General features: G+C 55.5%; 1 protein-coding gene across 18 annotated transcripts in view; it reads right to left on the bottom strand.

The window, feature by feature from the left end:
• Positions 1–4,213: 4,213 nt before the first annotated feature.
• The window catches only part of CDH22 (cadherin 22), a 107,732-nt gene continuing 85,920 nt past the window's right edge, over positions 4,214–26,025 (bottom strand). For 11 of the 18 annotated variants that reach the window (XM_041122578.1, XM_041122580.1, XM_041122586.1 and 8 more), the window contains 4 exons: positions 21,246–21,367; positions 20,813–20,930; positions 11,636–11,887; positions 4,216–7,022 (listed from right to left, as the gene is read on the bottom strand). In XM_041122578.1, the coding sequence (XP_040978512.1) occupies positions 6,433–7,022; positions 11,636–11,887; positions 20,813–20,930; positions 21,246–21,367 (1,082 nt within the window). In that variant the 3' untranslated portion in view covers positions 4,216–6,432. The other 7 variants (XM_041122594.1, XM_041122590.1, XM_041122595.1 and 4 more) reach the window with 5 other exon arrangements.

The following is a 26,025-nucleotide window of genomic DNA, read 5'->3' as shown; positions in this document are numbered from 1 at the left end:
TCAATTATTTATAGGTACCATGGGTAGAACAAGTTTTAATGACATTTGTGCTGGAGCTCAGCAGTGCAGATCTGCACTGAGCCAAAGGAACATGTCAGAGGCTTTACAGATGGTAAAAGCAGCATGTCAATCACAGTGGCATGCTCACCTCAGTCTCTATATCGTGCTCTCCCTGCCCTGCGGAGAGCCCACCCGCAGCCCCCATGATGGATTGATGGGCAAACCCACAGACACACAGTCATAAGTCACCAGGCTTTTTTATGGGTAAATCACAAGTAATAAGCTTTCCCAGTAGAATTAGAATGACATCCTGGAAAATTATGCTCTGGTTTTACAGCAGATGTCAGAAAAGCAATGGACTCCTTGGAAGGGGGTGCCTGTCCTCCTGTCAGGCAGCCATGGCTCGAGGCTGGGCAGCACCTCAGCACCCCACGTTGGGCAGCCTTGGGGAAGCTCTGCCGGGCTGGGGACATCTGCCCATCCATCCAGCCACCCACCTGCCTCCCTGTCCGCCCCGCGCCAGTCCTCCTCAGCCCTGGGGTGGTACAGACCAGGAGCCGGTTTTGTGGGCAGGTGCTAGCAGACTGGGGCAAACCTGGCAAATGCAAATCTAAGTAGGAGATGGGAGGCGAAGGGGTAGGACAGACCTGGGGATCTGACCTGCAGCTGGGCTACATCGGGTCTGCACACAGGGACCCATCCTGGACCGCAGTGGCCCCGGGGTGATGGGAGAGTTGCTGTGCAGCGGCAGCGCTGGGTCTGTGCAGGACAGCCTGGCAGGGGAGCACGGCTGCCTCTGGGTCCCGGTAGGGTCTGTTGCTGTGGTGGCAGCAAAGGGATGTGTCTCTGCCTAACCTTGTAATCCTGCAGCCACTTTCTCTCTGCAGCTGGTGGGCTGGGGGTCCACAGGCCAGGGTCCCGGCAGCCAGACCTGGAAGCAGCAGAGGCTCCCGACCAAGCTGGCCGCACATAACACGCTCCAGCACCTCCAGCGGCTTCCTGGAGAGGAACCCAGGTCACTGAGCTGTCTGCAGCATCTCCAGCTCGCCCGTGCATCCGACAGCATGCCTTGTTCTGGGATTTAAAGCTAATTGGTCCTAGTGTCTCTTTGCATTTCTGCTTGCAGAATGTCATTTTCTTCAGAAAATGCTCTTTTGCAATTACTGTGAATTACACATGAAAAGCAAGCGACCACATATTGATTGGAGCCCAGGAAAAGCACCAGAGCCATTTAGAGTAGATTAACTTTTTCTGGAAAATGGTTTCACAGTTATTTAAAGAGATTAATCAGTTCATTTCAGGTCATTTGCCATTGTTTCTATGGCCTAGCCTCCCCCCAGCGCATGGCCTGGAATATCCCCCTCTCTGTTGTGGGAAGAGCTGAGGCGTTCCCAGGAGGAGGTGTTCCAGGAGGAGGGAAGGAGCCCTTGTCCCCATGGTGTGTGCACAGGGTGCTGCTCTCCCGGTCCCTGCTGGCAAAGCAAGTGCTGCCCAGGGCGGGCACAGGGGACCCCTCCTCAGCTAACGAAAGCACAAGTGAGCTTTGCGCCAGGTGCAGCAAAGGAATTGGGGAGCCGCGTTTCTGGGAAGCAGTCCCTGCCGCAGACCAGGGCTGGGCAGCAGCTCTGGGAGCTGAACCTCCAAAGCAAGCCGTGCCCGGAGTGGATGCGTGCGGGCTGAGAGGCCTTGCAGAGCTGCACAGAAGGGCTCTGGAGAAAGCTGCAAGCAGCAGAGCGCAGCTTTTTGCTGCCTGGCGGCTGCCTCGGAGCCAGGGCCTGCCCTCTGCACCGACGGTGTGTGCCGCGGTCCCTCCTGCTCATGGTCATCGCACCCGTGCGTCCTCACCCTCCTCCCGCTCACCGCGACGGCAGGGTGGCAAGGCCATCCAGCACCCTGCAGGCAGAGCAGGCGCCCTCCCTGAAATATTTCAAAGCATTTTTTTCTTTGGGAAGAAAGTAGTGAAGTCAAATGGCTCCTGTGGTGGAATACTTTCCAAATGTCAACACAATCTGTGCTACATTACGGCTAAATGTGATAATCTTAACGCCTGGCTTCTTAATGTCAGTGGCACTGAAGTCTGATGGATTGACAGACAGCCAGAATGACATGCAGTCATAGCTGATAAGGGCTCTCTCCAGGGAAATCACAGCTTTTTAAAGATGTTGGCAGCTACTAGCAAGTACCTTTTTATTTAAAAGGATTACAAGCATTGATTGCACTTCCTGTTTTCTTTTTATCACATTTCTGCACCAAGTGAAGCTTGTGCTGCGAGCTGAGCCTTTCAGACAATTATTCTGGAATAATGAAGGCGTGTCATGTTGGCTGTAATGAGTATTTTCAATGCCTAATTTGCGTGCAATGTGAAGGGATTTCAACAGCTGCCTGGTTCCTGGCTAAAGGTGAGTGACTTCTGACCGCGGAGGAAGCTGCTGTAGGCTGACTCAGCTGGGGATAAGTCGGGGTGGATCGTTTCTGTTAGCAGTGCGTGCTTCCCGCAGCAGAAGAGGGATTAAAACTTCTCCAATTACCGTGGTTAAAACACTAGCTAAGGGGATGCATTCTGCTTAGAAATGGCTGGTGTCTGTTCCCCCAGCGAACAGCTGGACTAATTCATGCTCACCTGAGCAGCTCCTCTACAGCAGCAATTCAGACAGATGAAAAATATATGTCCATAAAACCTCAGTGTAGCTGGACAGGGCAGTTAACAATCCCCGAGGCACAAACACTCACTGTCGCTGGCAATAGATGAGGGATGTCTAAGAACAACCGCTTGGCATCCTAACCACAAATGACTGGCAAACGCAGTAGCAGAAGAGGCGGATGGGCAGCATGCCACACTGCACAACCCAGGAGAGGCAAATGCTGAGGCACTTGGCTCCCGCTCCCATTTTTACCCTTCCTTGCTGCCCAATGTCGTGACATTAAATGCCAGACGCTGAGCCCCCACACCTGGGTTCCAGCATCAGCGAGGGCAAAGGCAAGGGCAGGCTGGACTGAGGCCCTTTGTAAAGCTGGGGCTGAGCGACTACTGCGCGGGCTGGTTTTGCTTTGCCGTCTTGCTACAATGGCTGTGTGCCCCAACCGCCTCAGACTCTGCCCGCCTGTGTTGGATCCAGCTTTGCAAAGCCCAAGGTCTTTCCCCAAGAATTTGGAGAACAGTCATTAAATCCATGCTCATCCTCAAAAGAATCATGAGGCCGGGAGAAAGCCCAGGCTGGGATGCTTGAGTAGCTGATAGCCAGCCTGGCTGCGCCACACGGCACCGGCGTCCTGAGTGGGCAGCAGTCCTGGCAGGCAGCAGGAACGCCCGTTCTCCGCCTCAGTGCACTGGCGTGCTCAGCAAGACAAGGGGGAGATTTCAGCCCCACTGACTGACTGCCCAGGAGCAAGATTCCAAGGCCAAGTAAAAGTCAATGGGTTTGTTTCTCTCTAACTCCTCTGGCTGTGGCAATACATAGCCATGACAGCTGCCTGGAAACTCAGCTCCCGACCGTGCCAGTGAGTGGGGAGGAATACCTGCTGCTGCAGACCACAAGCCTGGGTCACCTCCGGGATGCTGGAAACATTCCCGGGATGGGCTGGGAGGCAGCGGAGCCACAGCAGGAGAAAGCACAAACTGGAGCACTGCAGCACAGCAAGAAACCCCCAACAAGACACAGCTGCTGTCTTTGCACTGAGCACAAAGAGCAGAGATGCAAAACTGAGATTACGCTGAGCCGCGAGATTCTGATACCAACCCTAAAGGAAGCTCAAGGGCTTGGTAATTGAAAGGATGCAGGGAGCTGTGATATTAGCTGTGGCAGAGGTGGTTAAAGGAGTCAGCTTTCTGGTGACAGGGCAGCTTCCTCGGAGGATATGGGGGAAAAAGTGATCACCTTCCTAAGCAGCATATTGCCAACGCGAGCAGGAGGCGGAGGCTTACATGGCCTTGCTTGCACTCAGTTACCAGAGATGTATTTTTCTCCTGGGGGTGCAGATATCACTGCCCTTTTTTCATTTCCCCTTAATGATCCCGGCGGATCACATTCATCTTTTGTAAATAACTCTCTGGAGGAGGCTTGGACACCTTGCCTTCTGGAGCTCGCCATGGCTCAGAGCGAAGGCGTTAGAGGTGACCGCTGCAGCGTCTCTGTGCTGGGGCTGGGAGTGGAGCTGCAGCATCCAGCTGCCACCGTAGCACAGGGGCACAAACTTCGCGGGATTCATTCAGCATGTGATAGCCGCAGGCTGCATCCCGTGTGGCGAGGGTCATGGCTCAGCCTCGGAGCGGGGTGGACTCACGCGCAGGTGCCAGGAGCCCCGTGGAAGGACATGGAGCACCGTGGGAGCCAGGGCACCCGGGGAGCAGCCGCTCTTTAGCAAAAACACCGGACAAAGCAGCACCACTGGAGCTGCCACGTGCTGCTCCTGCAAAGCAGCTGGCCGCAGCAGACTTCCTTCAGGCAAAGAAACACTCGAAGCTGCAGATGTTGGCACGCAGGGCACAGCACAGCCACGTTCCAATCGCCGCCATCACCTTCTGAGCACGCAGCAGTTGCCTCCACATGCACCTGCTTTGCTCCTACAGGAGCCCGTTCTGCCCAGCAACTGCCTATTCTGTGCACTCACTGCCCTGCTCCACGCAGACAAATGTGGGCATCGTTAACAAGCTGGGAGCCCTTGGCCACAGTTCTGTGTGCTCCACACCCCAGGGCTGCCTCTGATGAGAGAAAACTGACCTGGAAGAAGCATCTTCACTCCACATTCGCCAGGAAAGCAGCCCCTGGATTTGCCCAGCCAGCCAGCTCAGCCCCTGGATCTGAGATAGTCCTGTCACTGGACACCAGTCTGCAGAGCAGGACTGGCTTCCTCTCCTGCAGAGGAGCAAGGAGGAGATCAACCTGCCCTTGCCCTGCCCTGCAAGGAGCCAGAGGCTGCTGTGCAACTGCTGAAGTGAGAGAAGTTGCTGTAGAAAAATTTCCTCAAAAGGTGCTGTGTTGAGGAGGCATGGGGCTCTTAAAACATCTTCACAGACACTTCGGCAATCAGAGCTCTCAACAATCCTCCTCTTTTGTAGTTAAGGGTATGGTTCTGGCTGGCAATTTGTTGCTTTGAGCTCTCTCCATTCCTCCACAATATCAAGCAGCAAATCCTTCTGCATGGCCCGGGCTCCTCACACTGAATGCTAGGCACTTGTTACCTCCTTTGTGAGGAGCTCACTAACTGCAGGTGCTTCCTCTGTCAATGGGGAGTTCCTAGGACAATCCAGCCCACCTGATCCCCACAGTCCCAAGATAACTAGGCTGCTTGTTTGGGTGCCTGAAGTTGGACAGCAGGGTTCAAAGAGAGCACATCTCTGTGCTGGCTGCAGCTGGAACACGAGAGCTCTTGTTTCTAAGGTCCTGGGCTGAAAACTCAGGGTGCAAACACACAGCAACCATCAGTAGCTCTCTGCAAACAGCAACTGGCCAATGTGTCCAGAACTGCTGGAGCATACAGCTGTGAGCACACTGCTGACACACGTGCTGTGTGTGGGCAATTAACGATGCTGCTTGCCAAAAGGCCTCCTCAAGGCTGGCAGCTATAGAGGCATTCGCTGCAACTGTGAAAAGAAAAATAGTGCATACATTGAGGTCTGGCAGCGCATCTTCAGCATCTGAAAAACCCTCCGGCCTCAAGACTCCTCCCTTCGGTTAGAGCATCCCACTAACTGCTGTCGTCAAAGGTCACCAGATGCTTCTTCCATAACATTTAGTGAATAATCAAGGGAGCAGGATGGGAGTGGAGGCACAGGGATGGTGAAGGATACGGAAATGCTTAAAGACCTCAGGGATCAATAAGCCTGTTTCGGAGCAAGGACTGCAAGATGCTATTTAAATGACTGTCGCTTTATGGAGAGGTTTAAATTCTGCCTGTGCTATCTGCTGACCTACATTATGCCACCACAGAGTTTAGCACGTCCCCCTCTCTCTGTGCCGGCCAGCTGCTGTGTGCTGCATCCAGCCCTCTGCAGCGTGCCATCACCACCGGCGGGTGCCGGAGCATTCGCAGCTGCGCGCCTTGATGAGGCTTCCTGGGCCCAGGGAGGTTCACGCTTGTTTGCCATTAGCACGTTGATCGTTCCCCAGTCCCTTGCCATCAAGAAAACCATCAGCGATTGATTTATCTGTGGTCAGGCTAGAGTGTAATTTATTTGCATCATTTCAGTATTAAAACTGAGTATGAAGGAGATTTTTTTTTGCTGCAGCCAGTAACTGAACGCTGCCGTAATACATGCCATTACCAACATGAGAACAGGTCATGGTAACAAATCCCATTGACAATGCCCAGTTGTACTGAAGCTGGGAAGAAGTACATGACCAGGATCCATGCTTGTGAGTGGTAGGCTGGTCAGCTACGAGGCTGTCCGTGGCTTCAAGAGAACAACACTAAAGATGCACTTTTTAAAGAACATTAAGGAACTCCGTTGGCTGAGAAAGGAAGATCACGAGGATGCATCATCAGACTTTCTTTTGTTGCTTGGCGTGCAGTTTGCCTCTTGTTCTTTCTGCCATTGCTCTGCAGGATGAGACCAGCTGCGGCCGCTCTCCCACAGGGGCAGTGCTTCTGGGACCACGCTGAGGAGCCTGTGCCCGGCTGCAGCGACTCAGACCCCGGACCCTGCTGCTGGGGTGGCTCCTGCTGGGCACAGACACAGCAGGCAGGCACCACAGCCAGCCCGAAGCACGCACCCAGCACCTCGGGCCACTCAAAGCACAACCCGACTTTTTCTTCCTGAAGAGATGGAAAAAGCCAAGGGCGTTTTTTTTCATTTCCTTCAAATTCAGACAGAAAAACTGACCCTTCTCTTGAAGAAGGTTTTTCTGATGAGTATTTCAATGAAAAATGGGAAGAAGTCAGAGAAGTGGCATCCCGCCAGCGGGAACGTGCTGCGGGAGGCAGGTGGTTCAGCTGCTGGCTCACGGCAGGGAACACGCCGCGCCGGGCTGTGCCACGGCCTGTCCTGCTGGCAGAACAGCCAGCCTGGTCCCTCTGGGAAGGCGCTGATGGGACCACGTTGACAGTGCAACATGAGGAAACAAGACAAAATAAGCAAATAAGACTCAGGCTAGACGACAAGGAAATAATTTATTTCCAGGTCCTAGAAAGACCTTGAAAAAATAACAAGGGTGAGGAAATCAACCTCCTAATTTCATTTGGGTAGAGAAAGAAAACCAAAGTGACTCCATCAGACATTGTGGCAGCTGCCAGCTCCTCCTGCCGGGTGCGGGTGGGCAGGGAGTGCAGGGCAGCACCGCGCGGAGCGGCCGGCTTGCTCGACACCACGCTCCTCCCGTATGTACATGTGGGATAGAAATTAAAACGCAAGCGTGCGTGCATGCGCGCTGGGGAGGACTGGCTGGTCGGGGATGGGGAATAACCCGGTGGGAGGGTTGCTAAATACATACCCTGTCAGACCCCATCTCCTATGGACAGAGCCCTGCTATTGCACAACACTTTTGCTAGAGGAAGGGCCAGCTCCGGAGGGGCTCGGGCACAGCTCTTCAGCCCGGAGGGAAAACACAAACACGTTCCTGAGGAAAGAGAGGGCTTTCTCCATTCTCTTGCTCCGGGGTGCGGGGCATCACCTGCCTGAGGCGACGTGGCCAGAGCTGGCACTCACGGGCCAGTGTGAAGCAGCCCATCGGCCCCGCTGCCTCCCCAGCATCATCACAGTGAACCAGCAGCCTGCCGGGGCGCGGGTGCCAGCAGCGGGTGCCTGCCACCTCCTTGGGGGGGGGGACCAGAGAGACCCTGAGAAGCGAGCAGCTCCTGGTCCCAGCGCAAAAGCCAAGCTGCGGCTCCCGTGTGGGCGGACGTGGCGGCAGCGGGCAGGAGCAGCTGAGGGCAGGAGCCAGGGCAAAGCCGCATCCTGCCCCTCTCCGCTGTCAGGTCTCGCGCTGCAGCCAAAGGACCAACACCAGCAGCCGGGAAGCAAAACACAGTAAAAAATGAACACGCATGTACATTTACAGTTAAACCTTCTCCAAGGAGAGAAAACACTGTCTGTGGCTAAACTAAAAGGACAAACCCAATGACAAGCCCAGGATGTGTCAGGCCTTGGGAGACCTTATCAGTTACCTATCAATGATATAATTGACTTTTTTTTCCCAACATGAACAGGTAGGGAGCTGCACTAGCCAGCGTGGCCTGAGAAGCTGCCCGAGCATGTTGATCAACGTGCTGCTCAATTTACCCCAGGGGAAGTCAGCAGGCTAGAAAGGTGCAGGGCAGTGAGTGCTTTCCTCCAGCATCATCTGCAGCCTGAGGAGAAACAGCACATCTCACCGGCCTCCTCCTGACCTGCCTCCCAAAACCAAAGATGTTGTGCAAACGCAGCCCTGCTGCGGGAGCTCATGCCGGTTTCTTGCAGGGCCGGGTACCCCAAGGTGTCACAGACCCGCTGCCCAGCCTGCAGCAACCAGCTTGGCCACACAGCAGCGCTAGCAGGATCTGGCCTTATACACATGTCCTGGGGATGGTTTTTCTATCGCCAATGGTGATGCTTTGCTGTCAGCTGGGCATAAGCAGGAATTATCCCTCCAAACCAGGGGGCTGGGGTTCTCTCGCGCCCTACAGCATGGTCCGCTAGCCAGGATGCAGCTCTCCCCCACCACTGAAGGCCAGGGTGCGCCGACGTCCTGCCCTGCGCAGCCCACGCCATGTGGTAGAAAGCTACGGCTTGGCCGAGAGCCCTGCAGACCCGGGCCCAGCCTGCCCCGAGGGGCTGGCAGAGCCGACCCAGGGAATGCCACTCCGTGCTCCTCCAACAGCGCTCCCCAGCACCGCGGCTGCTCTGCGGCTCAGGCCACAGCACCGTGCCTCGGCGGCAGGCGGGACATCCCCCTCTGTCACCGGGGCACATCAGGACCTTGTAGACAATGCCTGCTGTGCAGGGAGGCAGCGAGGCCCTTGAAATCACAAGCATCTTTGATAACCACAAGGTCTAAGAACTGAGAGGCAAAGCAATTGCAGCTTGGAGGAGAAGTGCGTTTTGAAGTGAACTCTAGCGCAGCGGTCGCTCAGTGCAGGATGTGGCCTTGGAGCCCACATCCAGCACGTGCATCGCCAGCGTGGCACGCTCCCTCCAACGCCGTGCCAGCAGCCCGGTGCTGCCGAGGAGCCCACGCGCAGAGAGAAGGACGACTCCAGAAAGCGAGCAAACATAAGGAGGGGGGAGAAAGCTGAACAGAAGTTAAAAGCTTGTTTCCCTCTGCAAGGAAAGCTCTTAGAGAAATCAAAGCACTTCAAATGCTCTGACTCAAGTGACAAAAACAATTTAGACAACAAAAGGCTCCCGGTTTGCTCTTCCTCTCCTGAACTGGGCTCACTGAACAGATCTATTTAAATGATAATTTGTGGGGGAGAAGCCCCCTCCAAACTCTCTTGAATTAGATTTTTCTCTTGCTTCAATTAATGCGTAGTGCTTTAATGGAGACCGGCGTTAAGGAGATGACGGCCACAGTGGCTCCTTCGGGCGCTCCAGCCTCACCGTGCGGTGCAGAGGTGCCCCGAACAAGAGGCGGCTGCCAAGGAGCACGTCGCCCGGCGCTCCCCGGCCCCGCGGCACAGCCCCTCTCCGGCAGCCGCGGAGCCTGGCCGGAGGCGCGCGCCGTCACCTCGTGGCACGGAGCCCCGGTCCACCTCCTGGAGCCTCGTGGGGAGTCGGTGGGACGGCTAGGACTCCTCGCTGTCCTCCTCGCCCCTGCGCCCAGCGTACAGCGCTGCCAGCTGCCGGAAACGCGGCCCCCAGCCCCCCAGGTAGGAGAAGTCCTGCTCCGAGCCGCTGGACCAGGTGTTGATGGAGCTCAGGGAGGGCACAGGGGAGTCCGAGCCCTCGAAGGCGTAGGTCTGGAACGAGTCGTAGGGCGGCACAGAGAGGTCCTCGTCTGCCTGCTCCACCTTCCTGCAGATGTAGTCTCTGAACACGGAGAAGTCCAGGTCTGGACTCTGCACCCACTGCGGGAGGGCATGGAGCTCGGAAGCCGGGTTTCCGCTCGGGCCCCCCTCTCCTGGCCCGCCACCTCCGTCGCCGCCTTTGATCTCACTGAAGTCGTAGAGACTGCGCAGGGCTGACATGTCATAGGCCTCTGTGTCCTGCTCGCCGCCCCCTTCGTCGTTGTATTTGATGACATTGTCCCTCATGTCCTCGTCATCCTCGGATGTCAGGTGGCTTTTGTGGTGTCGCTTCAGCGTGAGGATCAGAAGGACCAGCACTGGGAAAGGAAGAGACGGTCAGATGGGCGCAGGGGCTCGTGCAAGCTGCACTCCCGTGGGGGCGAGGACAGCCCGTGCTCGGCAGCAGGGTGCAGAGACACAGCACCCTCCGGCACAGGGACCCCCGCAGCCAAGACCGCCAGCATGCCAGCCGGTTCCTATCAGCCAGGCTCATCGAGTAGCAGCTGTGCTGTGTCACTGGCTTGGAGAGAGGTTTGTTTGCCCAGGCTCCAGTGCAGACCGGGAACTTCCTTTCCCATGCAGCGCGACCACTGAGACAGGAGGGACAGATGGATGAACGCACGGCTGGACAGACAAACGGATGGATTCTGCAGAAGATGAGTAGGAAAAGGGGGTGCATGAATCACAGCAGCAGCCAAATGTTGGGAGGGTGAATGTGGAGCAGATGGCACAGAGCCTGAGCAACGAGCCGCAGCTGTGTCCTGGATCATCATCCATTCATCCCATCACCTTTAAAGCACCGATGTGCACTTTATTCGTTTGGGCAATTAGGCAGAAATTTGTTTGCGCTGCGTTGGAAAATGAAACCAGTGTAAAGTGCACCCTGTGGGAAAGGGTTTTCTAAATGGAGACACAGCAGGAGACGGGGAGCGGAGATGTGCCAAGGAGAGACTTCACCGAACAACATGCTGGCTTCTGCAGATATCCGGACAGCCCTCAGGAGCCAGCTGTGAGCCAGCACCGACGTCGGAGGGCTTTCAGCAGCAGCGTCCAGCAGCAGCCCCATGCTAAACCCGAGGGCACTGCAACACCCCTCTCCCAGAGCCCCTTCCCACACGCACGCAAGCCCATGCTTCCCCTGCACCTTCGTGCTGTGCCGTGGTGGCCCAGCGCAAGCTCGTGCCAGTGTGTCAGCGGCAGCCAGCAGCATTCCCAGGGTGCAGGTCCCGACACGGGCAACGCTCCGCTTTGCGCGCACCCCAGCTCCCCGTCCCGCCCACGCGCTCACACACGCTCTAACGCTGACCCTGCCAGCGCTCCCAGGTAAGAGCGCAACCGCGCGCCCCACACCTGCTGCCTGCGGCCACCGCGCCGGGACGCACACGTGCCCCATCTGCTGCGAGACGCCTGCTGCGGGCACCGCACAGCAGCCAGCGAGCAGCTCTGGGCTCCTGCTCACTGAGGTGCGGAGCAAGCCAGCAGCTCTCCAGCTTCTGCCGGGCTCTGGCTGCCCTGCTGAGCCGAGGGGCAAACACGGCAGCTTCCCCGATGGTCCCCCACGGGCAGGGGCCGGGCTTTCCGCCCCCCACGCAGGGAGACAGGCAGCAGAGGAGCCTGCACCGTGCCCACAGCAACCGCCTGTGCTCGTTTGCGTGATGCTGGATGGAGAGGAGACGGGACAGGACAGGAGGAGGCCGGGGGACAGGCGGGCACTCACCGACCAGAATGAGGATGCACACCAGCAGCGCGATGAGGGCGCCGGGGCTCAGCGTCGCTGACACGACGTAGGCTGTGCTGTTGCAGGACTGGATGGCCCCGTTGCTGTCACAGCCGCAGATGCGGATGGTCAGAGTCCCCGTGCTGCTGAGGGCTGGGGGGCCACTGTCCACCACCAAAATGGGGAGCAAGTACACGTCCTGCTCCTGGCGATTGAAGCCCATTCTCTGCGTGTGCACCGCAGCCGTGTTGTCTGCAGGGAACAAGTAAACCCACAGCAAAGTCAGTCCCATAGCACGACCAGCAGGACTCGCTGTGAGCTCCTCTGTGCTCAAGACGAACAGTGGCTGTTCGTGCGCCAACTCCAGCAACCACCCAAAGAGGGGACGGGGCCTCCCTCCTCTCCTTCATGGGGGAGCAGGGACCCAGCTCGTGGGTCCCCTGCACCACAGCCCCTCAGCAGCCCAAGCAGCCGGAGGCGGCCAGCTCGGCGTCTCACCTGCCAGCGTGCCCAGGGCACGGCAAACCCAACACAGGAGCAACAGCACACGGGTGTCTGAGCCACGCTGACAAACAATGAAGTTGGAGCAGAGAGAGGGAAAAAAACCTTCCGGAAGACTCTCTGAGAGCGGTACAGAGAAGGAATCAGGATAAAAATCAGTTGCTGACATGGAGACCAGAGCGGTTGGGGGTCTGCAGGTGGCACTGAACCTGCAAAAGCAGTTACTGCTTCCAAACCTGAGAGCTGCAGGTGAAGGGTCCTCCCTCAGCCGGAGGGCCAAATACCCCTAGGATCCTTTGTGACTCCTGAAGGAGCAGGCAGAGCTCCTTCCAAGCCTCCCAGCCGAGCCAGCCGTCCTCCTCCCCATCTGCTCAAACCCTGCTGTTTCAGGGGCTCAGCCGGCACAGCATAACCCATTACGATCCCATTAACACAGCCACTTCACGGGACCCTCCAGGGCCCCGGTGCCAGAGATGAACCCAAGCAGCAGCTGCGCCCAGATGACCTGGAGCAGGGAGGGTACGAACAGGGACCGAAAATCAGCTTGGCTCCCTGCTCATGTGTGCTACTCACTGCCAGCCAGCAGCAGAGCAGGCAGGAAGGGATTGAATAGTAGCTGAACAATTGTGGCCAGATGTCAGAAGTTGCTACCGACTGTCTGCAGTCTTTATCTAATAAAACATAGATTGGCCTGCTCACAGCAAGGTGCTGCTGTCTACAGACTCTCTCCTCATTGCACCTGATTTATGCCGGACTAGCCCCTTTCTGTATCAATCAGCTCTTCGATCGGAAAAGACATCTATTCTAATTCTGGCTCTTGGGCTGCCTGCCACCACGGAAATTGCTGTATGGATCGGGTGCTGCATGGGAGCACACGGGGCACGGCGGGGACAGGAGGTGAGCCAAGAGCAGAGGGGCAGGCACACGCTGAGCCACGGGACAGGGAAGATCCACTGCCCAGATGGGAAGCAGGGCAGATCCCGGGGGCACTGCGCAGCAGCCGGGGTAGAGCAGAGCACAGCCCCCCTGGGGCTGGGGGCAAAGCAGTTTGGGCAGAGTCTGCCAGCATCCCAGTGCTGAGCCCTCAGCCAGCTCTGCCAGCGCAAGCAGCAGAGGCACAGATGACCTGCTGGGCTGCTGCAACCAACCCCAGCAAAGGGCAAGCGAGGGCAAGGCTGGTCTCTGCTTCAGGGCAGTCTGGGAGAGGAGGAGCTGGGGCAATCTGCAGCCCCCCGTGCTGACACGCAGGTGCAGAAGCAAAGCCCACCCAGAGTGTGCTGGAGCTGAGCATGGCGAGGTACAGCAAGAGCGAGGAAGATGGGCTGTCTGTGCCCAGAGGGGAGGCAGCAGTGCACGGGCTTGTGCCCAGAAGAGCGCTCAGCTGTCATGGTGCTAAATACCAGATTGCTGCTTCCTAGCGTCAGGTTTCTGGACTCAGCCCACCAGTTTTCTGTGTTGCCACAATACAGCCGTGTTGCTGGGGAGAGCAAAGCCTTGGGCACCCTAGCTGGGGAGGGCTGGGATTCCAGTGTAAAGGAGATGGGGAAAAAGTAATCTCTTCCAGTTCACCTGAGAGCACAGGTCTGCCTTGAAGATCTCAACATGGGAAAGGCAAGGACACTGGAGAGAAGACCACACCAGCCAACGTTTGGAGGCTGCACTGAGTGCCACAAGGGTGATATTCAAAACCAGATCTTATTCATGCACACAGAACTGTGCTGCAGGTCACTAGGAAAAAACTCTTCCTTTGGATGTAGCATCTTTTATCCATTAAGGGAATTTTCCAGGTAACCACACTCATCCCTGCTCGCAGCCGCTGACTTCAGGCAGGCAACATCCTCAGGAGCACAGAGCAGAAGACAGCAATAAGGCAAATGCTTGTACGAGTTGATCTGGGGACAGTTTGCCTCAGAAGGGAGATACTGCATGCAGTGTCAGCACTCTGCCTGCAAGGCTGCAGCACCCAGCACCGACCTATGCTTCGAGTCAGACATGATCCGAGTGCTGCAGCATCCCCAGCCAACGGAGGGGATTGCCCACAGCGGACAGCACGATCTTTCTGCACCACATGCATTGCCCGGCTTCTCTGTACGCGAGGCAGGGACCACCGACCCTCTGCCTGGGCAGCCACCTGGTCCTGCAGGACATCTGCCACTGGGGCTGAGGCTCCTGGAGCAGCATGTGGCACCAGCGCAGAGGCAACTTGGCAGAGCTGTCAGGAGGAGCAGAGAAGCACCAGCCCCTCGGGCAGCAGGGAGGCTGAAGCAAGTGTGGCAGCCTGCCGGCAGCTGAGTCTATTGAGAAGCTGCCTATTGCCTACCAAGGATGAGCTAGGGAAAAAAAATTATTGTTATGCTAATCATTTGCACAAAGGTAACAAGATCTCATTTGGTGCTGCTCCCTCAGCTTGCTGCAGCATAGCAGGGAGGTATAAATAACATTAATGGCACCATCTCAGCAAAAGGCCAGGACTAACTCCTAGCTAGCCCAGCTAAACATAAGCCTCGGGCATCCAGATCCAGTGGAGATGAAGCCACAGGACAAAGGGGACAGACCGACTTGCCGTGATTGAGCAAGGCTCTGGCCCTCAGCCCAGGAAGGTCACCTTTGCTGGCACCATCACACCAGTCAAGTAATCAGCCTGAGCTTGTGGCCGGACCCTGGCTCAGAGGATCCCCGTCCACACAGCCCTGTACCTCCACGTGCTGCTCAGCCCATCTCTGGCCCAGGTGCGATAAAATGCTGTGCTTGGGAGCTCTCCCAGCCACCCGGGTGAGCACCCCTTTAGTGCTGCGTAAATGCAGGCGTAGCACCAGCTCCTCACCTCTCTGGAAATGCAGCAGAAGGCTGGCAACTCCCCTTCTGTTTACAGCCAGCTCCAGCTCCTGTTAGGGACCTGCCACAAGGCACACTGTATTTTCAGAAACAGTCTCTAGAAATCAAGGGGAAATACATGTGCAAGTTGCAGAGAGGCAGCCACTAACCTCAGCTCAGCTGAGACTGCTCAGACAGCACATTGCACCGCTGAGCCCCCTCACCTCCAGGTACGGGAAGGAGAAATATTTTCACTGCTGAACCCACAAAGTCAAAATAAAGCAGCCAGTACTTAAATATATCAGCAGCACAACAGACAGCTCTGCTCTGAGAAACCTCAGCTCAGAAAAGGGCTGAGGTCTTGCACTGTAATCCAAAACTTGGTGCTATGGAGAGAGACAAAAATCACAACTACAAAACACTATTTCAAACATCCTGAAACTACATTTTCTCTCTCAAACAGGGTGACATGAGCACTTCCTACAGGAAGGAGATCTACAGAAATTTCACATCTACACCTACGACATTGCTCACCAAGGCTGGACAGCCAGACCCCAGCCAGAGCTCCCTCCAGGCACCGTGAGGGCTCCAGCCACCTCCCTGCTGCCCACCCACTGCGCCCATGGTTCCCCAGGCACCCTGGACAACTGTTTTCTCTGTTGGGTGTTTACACCCCTGTTACTTGCAAACTTCTTCTGTGTTCCCTTCCGAGATACTCCAGAAAAAGCAGTGCTGCTGCCATGCAACGTAGACTATTTGACCGTAGAAGTGAAGAAAATTTTGCCCAGATCTGGGAAAACATACCCTGGAAAATGCATCCAAGGCAACCTCCTACAAAACAGTATAATTTCTCTTGGTACGGTTGTATCTCTACATGCAGCTGACCCAAGGCAGTTGCTTCAGGATGCGTGTCTTGGTGTAGATTTGTTTGTATTGGCGCAGCTCGAGTAGTTGCAAAGAAAAGCTGGGCAGACCCGGCCCTGCAGCCTCTTGTGTCTCTTCCTCTGTAGCAGCTTTCTGCTAAGTCCATTTTTGGGGTCACGAGGTTGAGGAGCAGTGTTTCCTAGGAGGTGGTACTGAAATCTGAGCAGACGTTAATCCACAGCTTTCCTGCACAGATGAGTTTGGATCTCCACGCTTATGTTTTCCTGCCCAGTCCTCACGAAGTTGCACTTTGTGCTACGGTCACATCACTCTAAAGGTTGTGCCAGGTGTTCTCTGAAGCCCCAAGCCAAACCATTTACTATCATTGCCAACTTGCTACACAAACTGACATTTCCTCCGCAGGTTTCCTATACCACCCTCTCCCTGACCACACAGTGATGTTATCCCGGGTCGCATGGTATCGCCTTGTGCGACGGACAGGAGATGACACCTCTGCCAGCTTGAGGAGCAAGTCACCAGACAAGGCAGAAACCAACGTGAGTTGAGTGTGCAGGGACCCGTCAATACTGCTGTAAGAGGAAAGTTTAGGAACGCAATATACTCTGGTGGTAGCATAACATCACTAGGAATAATAAAATAATTAAGTCTCTCAGACTCCCTCTCCAAAGAGGCTCTTGGCAGCTTCAAAGACAGAACTAATAAATCCTTCTCATAACTCAATCTCAAACAGCGCTAGGAGAGCAGAAGGGAGCAAGCTACCTTCAGTTTGGATTTCGACATCCCTGCCCACACTCCCAGGGCCCCGCGAGCGTCTGCCTTCCCCTTCTGCGGCAGCTGTTCTGCAGCTCTGGTGCCCAGGCGCGCCAGCTCTGGGGAGATGCACGCAGCTCCTGGCTGGGCCCGCGGCCATGCTGCCACCAGAGCTGCCCAAAAGGAGCAGACCCCCCCAGCAGCCCCAGGCGGGTGCAGCTGGTAGGAGAAAAATCCGATTTCTCCCTTTTGCCTCTCCCTTATCCCAAGTTCTCTGGGTGCCAGGCCACAGCACCACTGCTGCTCGTTTGCCTTTTGCTCAGCCCCCATGGAGATTCAATGCTCTTTTTCACCTCCCCGTCAGATCAGCATCTGCGCTGCTCATGCTGAGAACAGCATCCCTGCAGGGCTGGAGGAGGCCTCCTCTATCCTGAGGCAATCCTTGAATCCTAACATTTTGCTTTTGATTGTTATGATTTTCAGATCTTCTGTCACCCATTACATGCTCTTAATGAGACCTGCAGAGAGTTCAGACATCTGCTTGCCTAGCCCTTGAGCTCTGGAGTCAGTAGCTCCATGTGTCACTCCATATTATCTAGCACCCCTTCCAGGTTACTGGGCTTGGATGCTTTCTACCATCCCTTCCAACGCAATTAGTATTTCTTGGAGAGCATGATTTCAGGCTTTAATTGCCTTTGATCCTTCTGTAATCAATTTTCTCAGGCCAGAAAGACCCAGCAAAAGGCGAGTTAGGAGGCAGAGGATAGTGAATGCCTTTGGAATTGCACCAGTTGGACCTGGGTGAGGTCAGCTTTTCCAATTCTCTCTCTTCCTTTAGACACTTCATTTGCTGGGCATCTTCCTTTTGGATCATGGTCATTGTTACCACACATGACATTTATTCCTTGTCTGATGAATTAGGAAGTGCTTGAGCACCCCCTTGGACAGAGCAAAAGCGAGGAAAGAGACACCAGTAGGAAACGGCACAGTTTCTAAAAGCCTGACTCCTGCAAACCAGCTATAATTCAGCTAACGCAGTCTCCTGCAGGGTCACCTTTTGCTCTTGTAGCTCTGACCTGGACCATCAGAGCCAAGGCAGCTCTGTGTGCTTCTGGGAGTGGACGAGCAGGGCTGCAGGCACTTTGCAAGGGCCATCCCCACTGTGCAGTTTTGGCTGCAGCGGGCCCTGACCCAGCAGGGTTTGGGCACGCGGCAGTGTCGTGACTGTATCGTGGCAGTACAAGGCTGCAGCAGACCTGTCCTGTGACCGCTGCCGTATGCCCGCTTACTAGTGGGTACTCCACAAGCTCTTCATCTGATGGACAGGCTGCCCCATCAATCACCCTGGGATTTCCCTAAAACGCTCGCAGTCTTCCTTGACGCTGCCCACAAGGAGCTCTAGAAGAACCTAGGCAGTGCTCAGCATCCTCTCCTGCCCTCCCGCGCTACCCTGTCTGGCTCTGCTTCCACCTACGCGATGGGGCTCTGCGCTTTAACCTTTAACGGACCCTCACTCATTCTGCTTCCCCAGCCTCCTGCGGGGTCAGTTTTGCCAGCAAGCTGCCTGCCCGAGCAGCCGCCCCTCGCGCTCCCGGCAGCACCCCCGAGGGAGCCCCTCCACGCTGCGGCCAGCTCGAAGCCTCGGACACCTCTCCGGCAGCTCGCAGCGAACTCGCTGCTGGCCAAAGCCACCCAGGCTCCCCACCTACCAGCCCTGCTGCAGCCAGGTGCTCTTGCCCTGCCTGATGAACTCTAATGGGAGCGTTCCCGAGTGGATGCTGGTCCCTGCCGTGCTGAGGACAAGCCACCCTCCCGAGGTGGCTTTCTGCTGCCTTGCAGGAGCCGAGGGAAGGAGGTGCAAAGCAAAAGAGAGAAGGATTTAAGCAAGAGCTTAGCGAATCCATCTGTGCTGACATCCATCAGTGTCACTCCTTGGCTGCAAAAGCAATATTTATAAATCACGTTTCAAAACTGGCTACAAATTTGTACAAAGAAACAGATGGGCTGGTGGTAGCAGTTTGTCACCACTGATATTTATATGGAGGAGTAGAGACAAGTACAAGAGGGGTGAACACACGAGAGGGAGGCAAAAAGGGGGACAAAGGAGGATGCAGCAAGGGAACCCACGAGAGCAGAGGGCGAAGAAATGGACTGCAGAAAGGGTGGGGGGAGAAATCAAAGGAAGGGAGATGGCACTAAAACACACACAGGTTAGAAACGAGGGGTGCCTCCATCTGCACAGGCAGCCGCCTCCTCTTGCTGTGGAAGACAGCATTGCTTGGCAATTGGGAGCGTCTCCAAACACCCTGGGAATAACCCTGCAGCAACAGCATTTGTTTTCCTGAGAGCAGAAGGCGGGAGGTGATGCCAGCTTTTACTCATTTTATGCAGTGTTGCACCACACGCAAAGTTTGTGGGATCGTTTAGCACGAAGGATTACCCTGTGCAACGACAGCCTCGTCCCACTCAAGAGAGCAGCCGCTCTGGAGGAGGCAGCGGCACACGAGCCTGTGTCCTGCACCTTTCTGCAACGCCGGCTCTTGGGTTGCTGCTGGTGGACCCCGGCTGCACAAAGCGGGGGCGATCCCCGCACAGCGCTGGGCAGCGAAGCAGCCCCCACTGAGCTCCTGCCGCCCCTGGCCAGGTCCCTCCCGCCAGACAGGCAGAACACAGCAGTGGTGGCTCTGGGATTGCAACCCAGCCACGGCAAACATCCCAGCTCGGAGCAGGGAGCGCGGCCCTGGGCCCCTCAAAGCTTCTGGAGGGGTCTGGGTAGGGACGGACACCACGGCGTAACTCAGCGCGCTCAAGCATGTTTTCATAAGGTCCTTCAGAGTAAGTGAAGGAAGTTAATCGCTGGGCGTGGGGCAAAATCTTGCAGAGGATTAAAGCTTGCTTACACGATAAGAAGCAAAGGTCTTGTGAACAGCTGCCCTATGAGTGCAGGGACTCAGGTCAGGGACAGCTGCACTTTTTAGGACACAAAGCAGTATCAGTCCTTCTATGATTATGTCTGAAGCTTTTTTTGCTGCAAGTTCCATTTTGACTATCCCTAATAATGCTGAACCAAACTGAGCAAGCAGAATCTTACATCAGCAGAAGGCTCCTCTGATAAGCTCAGAACAAACTAAATCAGGCTTTTGACAGATGAAGCTGCAAAAACAGAAGAAAAAAAAGGTTTAAAAAAAGTAAAACAAAAACAAAGAAGCATTTCAATGTGGTCTGCTGGCTTCCATCTGGGCTGGCCTCTTTGACAAGGAAGTGCACATCTGGCTGGAGAAGATCCCAGTATCTGCAAGGGTCCCTGCTGTACTTACTGCTGTAATCAGTGCCTAAATTCGCCCAAAACACCAGTCAAAAATAGGAAACAGCCTGATAACTACCTTTCTGGATTGTTGTCATCCACACAAATGCAGCCTGACCTTGCAGTCCCCAAAGCCAAATGGCAGCCAGGGGCTCAGCCAGCAAAACCTGCATCGCACCGCATCAGTTACAGCAGCAGGCAAGGACCGAGTCATCGGGGGCCACTGAGCCCAGAGGCGCAAAGAACCCCAGAGTTTCCCAGAGGAACAGATGGGCCCTGCCCAGCTGTGTTTCCCAAAGGACAGGATGAGCCTCAGGAAATGCAGAGGAACCGCACTCCTGAGCCACCACCTAATGGGGAATCCGGCTCTGCTGGCCGCACCCCAGACAACCTGCAGCGGCCGAGGGCTGGCTGCTGCACAGCCCCGCCGCCTCCCAGGACTCCTGAGCTGCTCCCGTTTGTTGAGGGCACAGGGGCTGCCCACCCGCACGGCAGCCCCAGGATGACCCACGCTCCAGGATTTACCTTGGAGAGGGATAAATCATAATGCTCAAAACGGAAGCGTGTTTATCTGTAAATCCACATCATCTCCTTGCCTGCAGGCAGGTTGGAGATTTCACATCAAGAAAGGGACTGAGCGCCCTGAAAACGCTGAAGGCTAACCAGACAGCACAAGAGGAGCTTTGGACCTACCTGCAGCAGAGAAGAAAACTAGCAGAGCTAGAATTGAGGAAATCCAAACTGCTAACTGACCAGTCCCACCATTTTAAGGTTGGCAAGGAGCCTTGCAGAGTGCCCAAAGCATCCTGAGCTCCATCCGGCACAGATGGACCGTAAGCCCGCAGCCCGGTCTCCCTCCCCATGGCCAGCTGCGCCACTCAGCCTGGAGGCTACGGGACTGGGAAGGGTGCAACAGGGCTTACCCTTAATATCCAGCAGAGAAAAATGGTGGTTGTTGGTGGCTTCAGGTGCCAGCGTGAAGTAGAAACGATGGCCGCTCTGAGGCTCATCACGGTCCACAACACTTATTGTCTGGATCAGCTGTGGGGAGAAAGCAGAGGCAAGAATCGGTGCTGCCTCCGCAGCCTCTCCCATGGGCCCTGCTCACCGGGTCCGGCCCAGCAGAGCATCACCGGCTTCTGCCACAGTGAGGGATGAGCCTTTGCCCCTGCAGACGGGCTTAGCTGTAGGACACCAGCAAAGTGGTTCCCAGTGTGACAGCAGCTGCACGGGAAGACGTTCAGGCAGAAGGGGAAGGATGGGCAGGCTGGCACTGGTCCAGAGCACTGCTCACAGCGCGAGACCACTGCAGGCGCTGATGGAGACCCAGGAGAAGGGCTGGGGGACGCTCGCTACCTGGCCTGGCTTGGCATCCTCACACACAGCAGCTTCGTAGGGGGTGGCAAGCTCGGGCGGATTGTCATTCACATCCAGGATACGGATACGGAGAGAGGCTCTCGATACCTGTGAGTGATTATCTGAAACAAAAAAAGAAGAGCAGCTTCAGCAGGAGCGGCCATCGGCTGCTAGTAGGGAGCAAACCCTCCTCACCTCCGTCCGTCCAGAGGCCAGCGCAGCCGCGCAGCTGCTGCCAGCGCAGAGGGTCGCACAGCACCGCATCTCCACCTGCCCGCCGCGCTGACCGTCTCCGTGGGCCAGTGGTGCCCACAGAGCATCGCTCAGCCTCACCGCACCCGTTTTCCAGTAAAGAAACGCAACCCCTGGGCTGCCTACCAAGGACTCCCAAAACGCTGCCGTTAGCCTGATCTACCCCTGGAAAAGCTGAGTAGCTCTGAGCAAGTCCCCGTGACAAGGGTCAGTCACCGCTGATGAATATCCGTGCTGCAGCCAGGCAGTACTGAGAAGGGACAGGCAAATTCAGACGTGAGAACATCGCACCCCGACTCGGATCCTGACCCTTACGTATGCCCCAGGGGCTAGCAGCAATGGCTGAGAGGTGGCCGAGCAGAGCCGGGACACGAAACAGCGGGGCTCAGCTAAGAGCACAGGGCAGCGATGAAATCCCTCACATGCACCTCTGCTGCACCCAGGTGATCCGGGGTCGAACGCTCCCTGTCGAGGCGTGACGCTCCTGCCCTGGGACCCAGGCCTTGCACACCGACACCGGTTTTTGCATTACCATCAGCAGCTCGAACTTGAACCTAGCGCCGTCTGCCAGCAAGGCGTAGGGCAGCCCCTTCATCCCCGCGCTCGCCGGCCCGTGCCTCTCGCAGGCAGTGGTCCTGGGGGGCTCGCAGCCCGCTCCCCTTGTTGGGGCGCAGGGAGCCGCTGGCTGGGCCAGGGCTGCACCCGCTGGTACTGCTCCAGGCTCGCTCCACACACGGGATGGGGATTACATTTACAGCTCCATTCGCTGCAGTGCCGCTCTACCCCACGCACGCACCGCAAAGGTACATTGAGCCCTCGCAATAAGATTATAAATCACTCTGGAGGGCCTAATGTTTTCTGAAGCACCTCATGCGCTTCCAGAAATGCGAACTCCCTCATACTCCATCTCCTTTGTTTTAGCCAGAGGTTGCAACTGTGACAGACCCGATGCCTCTCTCCACGCTCGGGCAGGAGCTCTGCTGCCTGTTTGTCTATAAAATTAATGCTGGCCCCCGCAGATCAGGTGGGGGAGGACCCAGGGGAGAGGAGATTTAGCACTGCTCCATAATTAGCCAGGAATCTAAGCCCCCTCCCCAGAGCTGCCTTCACCCTGTTCTCGTGTTATCACTCCCTCTCACCCAGACCAGCTGCTCTGGTGATTAGATGGTTGTTTTCAGGGGAGGGAGGCAGAAGTCGTGACTAAAAGCCTGGAACTGTGTGTTATTTTAAAAGGCGTGTTGGTGCAGTGAAATAAACTGCAATTGCTTTCGGGGAGAGAGAGGAAGGGGGAGGCAGCGGGGTGGGAAGGGAGCCCGGGGGAGGCAGAGGGGTGCGCCTGATGCTCACCAGGGCCACAAACGAGCAGGAGGAAAAAGGGTTCAATTCCTGCAAGAAGGACAACAGCATCTCATCACCCCCTCCTCAGCCCCCACGAAGATGGATAACTGTCCCTGCTGCTCAGCTCTGAAGCAAGCTGGCATTACCCTCAAGGCAGACAGAAAGGTGCGGAAAGGCAAAAAGAGAAGGGAGGAAGAAGAGCCTGGGACCCCATCTCTTCCCCTTCCTAACTGCGATCCAGAGGCACCGTTCTTCCCCCAGTGCCCCACGGTGCCCGAACTGGCTGTGAGCAGGAGCTGAGCCCAGCGCTGCCGAACTCTCCCCAGGACCTCTCGGCACAGCGCGCCACGGACACTCTGTGGGGCCAGGTCAGGACACCTGGGTGAGCCTGAGCACGGCAGCTTCCCTTCGAGACCACCTCTCCCAGCCTCATCAGGAGGGACGCGATCAGTGTATTTGGAGCTGGGCACAACCATGGGTCTGTCCTCTTCCACAGCATCCGCAAGCAGCCGCCAGGAGTGTTTTATGCCGTGCACGTGAGTGGGGTCATCCATGCGCCACGGCACAGTGCCGCAGACCCGTGCCGACCCCTCTGCCAGAGCCATAACTAACATCCCGCTCCCCTGAGCACAGCTCAAAGCACAGTTGTCCTTTCTAAATGCACCCTGTCATAAAAAAGCTCTCCTTTCGCCCCTTCTGAAGTTGCTGAAGCCTGAGGCTCGTGCTTACTCCTGGCTCAGTGACAGGGTTAAAATTTGACATCTCCAGGAACATCAAGGTTAGAAATGCAACCATTGCATTGTTGTCTACTCTTCCAGTGAGGCACGCATCAGCTTCTTTTTATTTTGGCTGTACCATGATCTATTTGAAGGTTCCTCAAATGCTTTCTTTATCAACCTCCCTCTTCCTTTGAGACAGTACCTGGATTTACGGGTGGAAAATATGAAAAATGGTTGGATGTATTTGAAAAAAGTTATCTCCAAAACACCTCTGAAATACGTTTCCTGTAACTGTGGGGCATAAACTGAATTTATGATGGTCAGAAGCATGATTAAGATTGTTGGAGTACATCTATGACGAAAGGCATGATACGCCTAACTAATGCAAACTTCACATCTGCAAGGCCAAAAGCTCTGACCTATGCTTCCTCTACATGCAGAGAAATGTGTGCACGCACCACTACACACGGTCCGGCACACAGAAGCAAATGCTCAGCAGGCATGTACCACTGCTAGGAAGTGGACGAGGGTGGACGAGGCTAGCAGACGGGGTGGATGAGGGCTGCAGGAAGGCACAGAAACGTGCCCTTGAAGGGCTCTGCCAAGCAGCACTTGGCCAGTGGACAGTGCAGGGGGTTGCACATGCCAGGCTGAGTGTGACTGGAGAGGAAAAAAAGTCATCTTCCAATGCTGCGTCTCTCCTCGGTATTCCAGCTCAGCTGACTGACATGCAAATTAGTTTAATTATTTCTTCTTCTAAAATAAATTATATTTTGCAGTGGCTGCAATATGTTGTGTCAGGCAAAATTACATTCAATATTTTTAAACTAATTGATGTCAGCCTTGAGAAAACCTGATTGACAGCAGCGAGGAAACTAGGCTGCTACCTAAACGCTTTCCTAAATTAAAATTAAACATGCCATTTTTCTGCATTTCCTTCAGGAGTTGGAATGCTATTAATCTGAAAAGACTGAGGAAAGAGACATGGAAAATACACAGAACAAGGGGGAGATGCTGGAAACACAGCAGTGCAGTACGGGAGCTCCAGGCTGATGACTGGCAGCTGCCTTTGCCAACATGGGCTGAATTATTTCAGAGCTGCTGGAGCCTGCCGGGGGGTGGGGGACAGAGTTCTGCCCATCGCTTCCACGCTGCAGCATCTGCACTTTCCTCAATGCTACAAACAGCACAGCTCAGGATGAGCAGCAAGCGCTGCCCGGCCCCCTGTGCCGACATGCCGCTCAGCAGGCAGCACCCTGGCTTTGGAGCAGGAGAAAGCCACAGTCCTGCTGCGTGGCAACACTGAGGCCGAGACTCAGATGCTCCGGCTGAACCTCCAGCCACATCCCAAAGTATTTTTTCTTAATTTAATTAATCAGGAAAGTAATCTGAACAGGATAATAATCTTGCCTTAAACATTCAGATGCAAAACACCAACAACTTGCCCTCTCCCCGGGTTCCAGTCGGCCGACTGCCTGCAGGACCGACGCCGAGCAGCTCTGGGCAACGGCTCTCAAACCCTGGAAGCTTTGCAGCAGAAGCTCACAGTGGTGGGAAGGGATGGCCGAGAGGCTCGGCCACCTTGCCGTGCCAGGAAAGGAGGGGATCAGTGGTTACAGCTGCACTGGGATCCAGTCCTTACCCCTCGAGACCCTCACACAAACTCACAATAAAGCACTTCGCATTTTTACACCCAAACCTCTACTGCGAAGCTCCAAAGCCAACCATTGCTGAAGCACACATACTATTTGCACTCCTGCCTGCACACATAGCCATGTAGCGATAGCACATGCAGAAAGGGACTCTGCAGCTTTCCTGGGGTCTGAAGCACAATCTGAGGAAAGCCCAGAGGACCGTGGGCTGCTGTTCGTGGCTGCAGCACCTGGGGAAACACAGCTCACGGATGCTGTTGGGCACAGCGTACGACCCACTCTTCTGCGTCAATACCAAATTGATACACTACTGAATTCAAAATTCTTACATTAGTTGGGAAGCCAGAAGAGGCAGGCATGGAATTTATTCCTCCCTATCTCAGCAAATTAGGAGAACAAAATGCAGAATAGAAGACCGGGATGGGCTACTCTGCTTTCCAGCACTCATGCCACAGCTGTGAAGCACAGGGTGGTTTTGTAGATGTCAGTGCAGCTGCCTGACTGCAAAGCAGAGCGCTGATGGCAAGGACAAAGCAGGGGCATGCCAGGGGTATGGCTCGTCGGACACAGGCGGCTACATCAGAGGCTGGAGCTGAAAACGTGGCTCCCAGCTGAGGGGAAGCAAAGCGGAAGCAGCAGTTAAAGCCAAGTAACATATAAATGGCTCTCACCTCTCCTGAGTCCTGCCCAAACTCAGCAGCATGAGAGTCATTAAATCGCATCCAAACACAATGCTCTGATTAAAGCCAGTCTCCAGCAGGAAGATTTATCATCTCAATTACCAGCAGTGGACACAGCAGTCAAGGCCTCATCATTTTA

Source organism: Aquila chrysaetos, chromosome 3 (genome assembly GCF_900496995.4).
Source record: "Aquila chrysaetos chrysaetos chromosome 3, bAquChr1.4, whole genome shotgun sequence".
In the NCBI taxonomy this organism is placed as follows: Eukaryota; Metazoa; Chordata; class Aves; order Accipitriformes; family Accipitridae; genus Aquila; species Aquila chrysaetos.
This window is presented reverse-complemented; position numbering and strand designations above follow the sequence as displayed.